The 4537-nt window shown below is 41.9% G+C and overlaps 1 protein-coding gene across 1 annotated transcript in view; it reads left to right on the top strand.

Moving 5' to 3' along the window:
- LOC112074151 (cell adhesion molecule CEACAM5-like) overlaps positions 1-4537 on the top strand; it is a 16026-nt gene that overhangs the window by 3091 nt on the left and 8398 nt on the right. Inside the window, exons 5-8 of the mRNA XM_070440405.1 lie at positions 536-808; positions 1011-1283; positions 1383-1691; positions 1791-2006. Of these exons, the coding sequence (XP_070296506.1) occupies positions 536-808; positions 1011-1283; positions 1383-1691; positions 1791-1873 (938 nt within the window). The 3' untranslated portion in view covers positions 1874-2006. The remainder of the gene's footprint in view (positions 1-535; positions 809-1010; positions 1284-1382; positions 1692-1790; positions 2007-4537) is intronic.

Here is a 4537-nt window from a genome sequence, read left to right as displayed (position 1 = left end):
CTGCCTGGATCTTTAATTTAAAGACGCTTGCTCCCTTCGGTCTCAATGTAGACTTTGTTTTGAAGCCATTCTTGTGATTKTTGTGATTTTGCTATTCATTGTAAATGTTTGTAGGCCTATGTAGCCACATTGTATCTATGATCATATGCTTTCCTTTCATGTTTTTTAAATGTTCTATTTATATCTGTATATTAACCAATGATATRAAGCCACACCCGGCCACGATTACAGACACCTGTGTGTGTCCTTTGACACTATATAAACTATTGACCCTCAGTGTTTACCATTATACGCTGATGTGGACAGCTTCTCTGTCGAAACGTTGGTTACTAGGCTTTCCTTTTCTTTTACAAATGTTCTACTCCGCTAGCCAGCACCTCTTCTAAACAGGTGTGCCTTTTTTTTGCCTCCAAGTCAATCATGTAGACATTTTCTGTGTGTCTGTAGACTATTCTGCATCACTGAAGGACATATCATGCAGCAGATCAGATCCATGTTTTCCAGGTCCATCAAACACTTTTCTTGATTCCAACAGATAGTCGTCCGACAGCTACACTGAGTTCTGACAAAGAGGACGTATTCACAGGAGACAGTGTGACACTGAGCTGTACTGTAGAGTCTTCTGGATGGAAGTTTTACTGGTACAGACACAGACCAGACTCTACACCAGTAACCACAACCTCTGTATACTCCAACACACTCAACTGGGTCAGTGTCTCTGATGGAGGACAGTACTGGTGCAGAGCTGGGAGAGGAGACCCAGTCTACTACACCCTGTACAGTGACCCAGTCCAGATAAACATTACTGGTGAGATTAAAACAGTTTTATGATAAAGGGCTGTTATTGTGGATAGAGAGTAATCTAGGGTATAATATTTTGTCTGCTCATTGTATCACAACAATTATAGCTAACTTGAAGCTATATTCATGAGTTGACCTATTGATAAATTAATACATTTTAAATTGTGCAACTGTTTATTCAGTTAGTTGTATGTGTTGTGTCTGTGTAGAGAGACCTGTTGCTGTTCTGACCCTCCAACCCAACTGGACCCAGATATTCATTAGAGAGACTGTTACTATGAGATGTGACATACAGGGAGGAGGAGACTCTGACTGGAACTACAGATGGTATAAGAATAGTCAGTTATTCAGCCCCTTTAACACAACGCCTGAGTACAGAATCAGTCCTGTCTACATGTCTAACAGTGGTTCATATACCTGTGAGGGTGTAAAGGGAAACAAGTTCTCCAAGATCAGTGATGCTGTACAGCTGACTGTGTCTGGTAAGTCTATCTAATCATGWAAACATCTCCATGTGTAATTAGAATCATTGCTAAGACTGAAAGTTAGAAAACTGAAACATGTCCTCTGACTGATCACAGATCAACCCAAGGCTGTCCTGAGTATCTCTCCTCAGTGGCTGAACCCTGGAGACTCAGTGTCTCTGAGCTGTGGGGTTAAAGAGTTGTCTACAGGCTGGAGATTCTCCTGGTACAGGACTGTTCCCACTTTAACTGAGCAGTCATACTCTTTTGAGCMTCTKCCAGACAGAGGAAATTTGACTASTGAAGACTCCTACACTCTGATCCCTGCTGGTCCTACTCCCACAGGAGGATATGTGTGTAGAGCTGGGAGAGGAGACCCAGTCTATGATACACTCTACAGTGAACCTCAGTTTCTCTGGTCAGGAGGTAACCAACTGTATTGAAACTGTATTGAATCATCTTGTCTTTTAAGTCAACCTCATGTGTCTATATAACTATAGGTTTGACTGTCTCTCTTTGTTACAGATCTGCAGCCTTCAGTGTCTCTTACAGTAAATCCCAACAGAACTCAACACTTTAGATCAAATACTCTCTCTACTGAGCTGTGAGGTGAAGGGAACTCTACTGGATGGAGACTGATGAGCTACAGAGAGAGAAGGGTGAAGTCAGGGTGTATCCCATGGGATCAATAACAGAATCCACCTGCACCATCACATCATTGAACACATGGTACAGTGGAGTGTTCTGGTGTGAGTCTGGATCAGGAGAGTACAGTAAGCTGTCACATCACAGTAAATGGTACGTCTATTGTGCAACACTCACTAACATTTTTACGATACGATTTTCAATTCTTAACTGAACCTGTCTAGGACACACGTTCGCTAGCGGAACCCCCCCACATTCCACTGAAAAGGCAGTGCGGGAAATTCAAAAATTTTTTTTAGAAATATTTAACTTTCACACATTAACAAGTCCAATACAGCAAATGAAAGATAAACATCTTGTGAATCCAGCCAACATGTCCGATTTAAAAAAATGTTTTACAGCGAAAACACAACATATTTATGTTAGCTCACCCACCAAATCCAAAAAAGCACAGACATTTTTTCACAGCAAAGATGCTTTCACAAAACCCACAAATAGAGATAAAATGTATCCTAACCTTTGAACATCTTCATCAGATCACTAACCTTTGACATCTTCATCAGATGAGTCATATTACATCATGTTACACAATACATTTATGTTTTGTTCGATAATGTGCATATATATCAGTGGCGTGCCGTGGGCCTGGGGCCTGGGCCTTCAATGAGGTCCTACACAGTCCCACCCGAATTAATCCACCTCTTATTACCATCATTATGATGCCATGGCTCTAGACACTATACATTTAGACAGAAACGCAGTATAACCATTTTTATTCAGAGAATTGCAGTTCAACTAATAGGCAAGAACATAGTCGAGTGCAACAGAGTTATATTAATATTCTTCTTCTATCTATTTCTGGTCCACAAACTTTGAGCTTTAAGTCCCCCCAAAAAATACAGTGTGTTCACTAAACAGCGCATTGTCGCACCCAAAGCAGTTTCACCGTGATGATAAAGACATAACTATTCACTGAAAATAAAATAAATAAAACAAATCATTTGCAACATAGGCTATTTGTCATTTTATTTTGTTAATATATAGGCTATTTAATATTAACGAAATAAAATGCGAAACATACATACACATTTAATAAAAAATAAAATGCATTGTATGCCTACTCACCAAAGACTGATTATTTGAAACACAAAATCCTTCCTCCTTTCTTTCCTAAGAAGCTTTTAGTTCCACCAATAAGTCCTTTTCTATCGACATGGAGGCTTATGCTGAAAGCCGAGTCTGTCCAGTAGCATTTCTGGAATACGTTTTGATTCGCTTTAAGGCCGAGAATGACGGAGATGGAGTACTCATCAAGTATGGACCACAGGAGAGATGACCATCCCTACAGTATCCAAGTCAGATGAAGGATTCTATAAGTGTAAATCTGATGAAGGAGAATCACCGGAGAGCTGGGTGACAGTGAGAGGTCAGAAGAGGTGTGTGTGTTTCAAGTGTCTTGATGGTAAAACATGTGTTTTTCTAGTCCTTCCAGGTTCCGTTGTCTCCATCTCTCTGACCAGGCTGCTGTGTGGTCTACTGGTGATGTCTCCCTTTCTACTAGTGTCCATCGTGCTGATGGTGAAATGCTGCAGGGCTCGAGGTGAGAACTTTCAGTGTATTTACACTCAGCTCATCCAGCTTGATAATCTCTTCTTTATGTCAAATCAAATCAAATTGTATTAGTCACATGTGCCGAAAACAACAGGTTTAGACCTTACAGTGAAATGCTTACTTACGAGTCCCTAACCAACAATGCGTTTAAAAAATACAGATAAGAATAAAAATAAAAGTAAAAGTAATTAAAGAGCAGCAGTAAAATAACAATCGTGGACTATATACAGGGGGGTACCGGTACAGAGTCAATGTGTGGGGCACAGGTTAGCTGAGGTAATATATATATGTAGGTAGAGTTATGAAGTGATTATACATAGATGATAACAACAGAGTAGCAGCTGTGTAAAATGGGAGGGCGCAACCGCAAATAGTCTGGATAGCCAATTGATTAGATGTTCAGGAGTCTTATGGCTTGGGGGTAGATGCTGTTTAGAAGCTCTTGGACATAGACTTGGCGCTCCGGTACCGCTTGCCGTGCGGTAGCAGAGAGAACAGTCTATGAATAGGGTGGCTGGAGTCTTTGACAATTTTTAGGCCTTCCTCTGACACCGCCTCGTATAGAGTCCTGGATGACAGGAAGCTTGGCCCAAGTGATGTACTGGGCCGTTCGCACTCCCCTCTGTAGTGCCTTGCGGTCGGAGGCCGAGCAGTTGCCATACCAGGCGGTGATGCAACCAGTCAGGATGCTCTCGATGGTGCAACTGTAGAACCTTTTGAGGACCTGAGGACTCATTGGAAATGTTTTCACTCTCCTGAGGGGGAAAAGGTTTTGTCGTGCCCTCTTCACGACTGTCTTGGTGTGCTTCGATCATGTTAGTTTGTTGGTGATGTGGACACCAAGGAACTTGAAGCTCTCATCCTACTCCACTGCAGCCCAGTCGATTTCTGGGGGCATGCTCGGTACTCTTTTTCCAGTAGTCCACAATCATCTCCTTTGTCTTGTCACCACACAGCCAGGTCTCTGACCTCATGCCTATAGGCTGTCTCGTCGGTGATCAGGCCTACCACTGTTG

The sequence above is a fragment of the Salvelinus sp. IW2-2015 genome, unplaced genomic scaffold (genome assembly GCF_002910315.2).
Source record: "Salvelinus sp. IW2-2015 unplaced genomic scaffold, ASM291031v2 Un_scaffold2514, whole genome shotgun sequence".
NCBI lineage: Eukaryota > Metazoa > Chordata > Actinopteri > Salmoniformes > Salmonidae > Salvelinus > Salvelinus sp. IW2-2015.
Note: the sequence above shows the minus strand (reverse complement) of the source record. Positions and strands in the feature narration are given on the sequence as shown.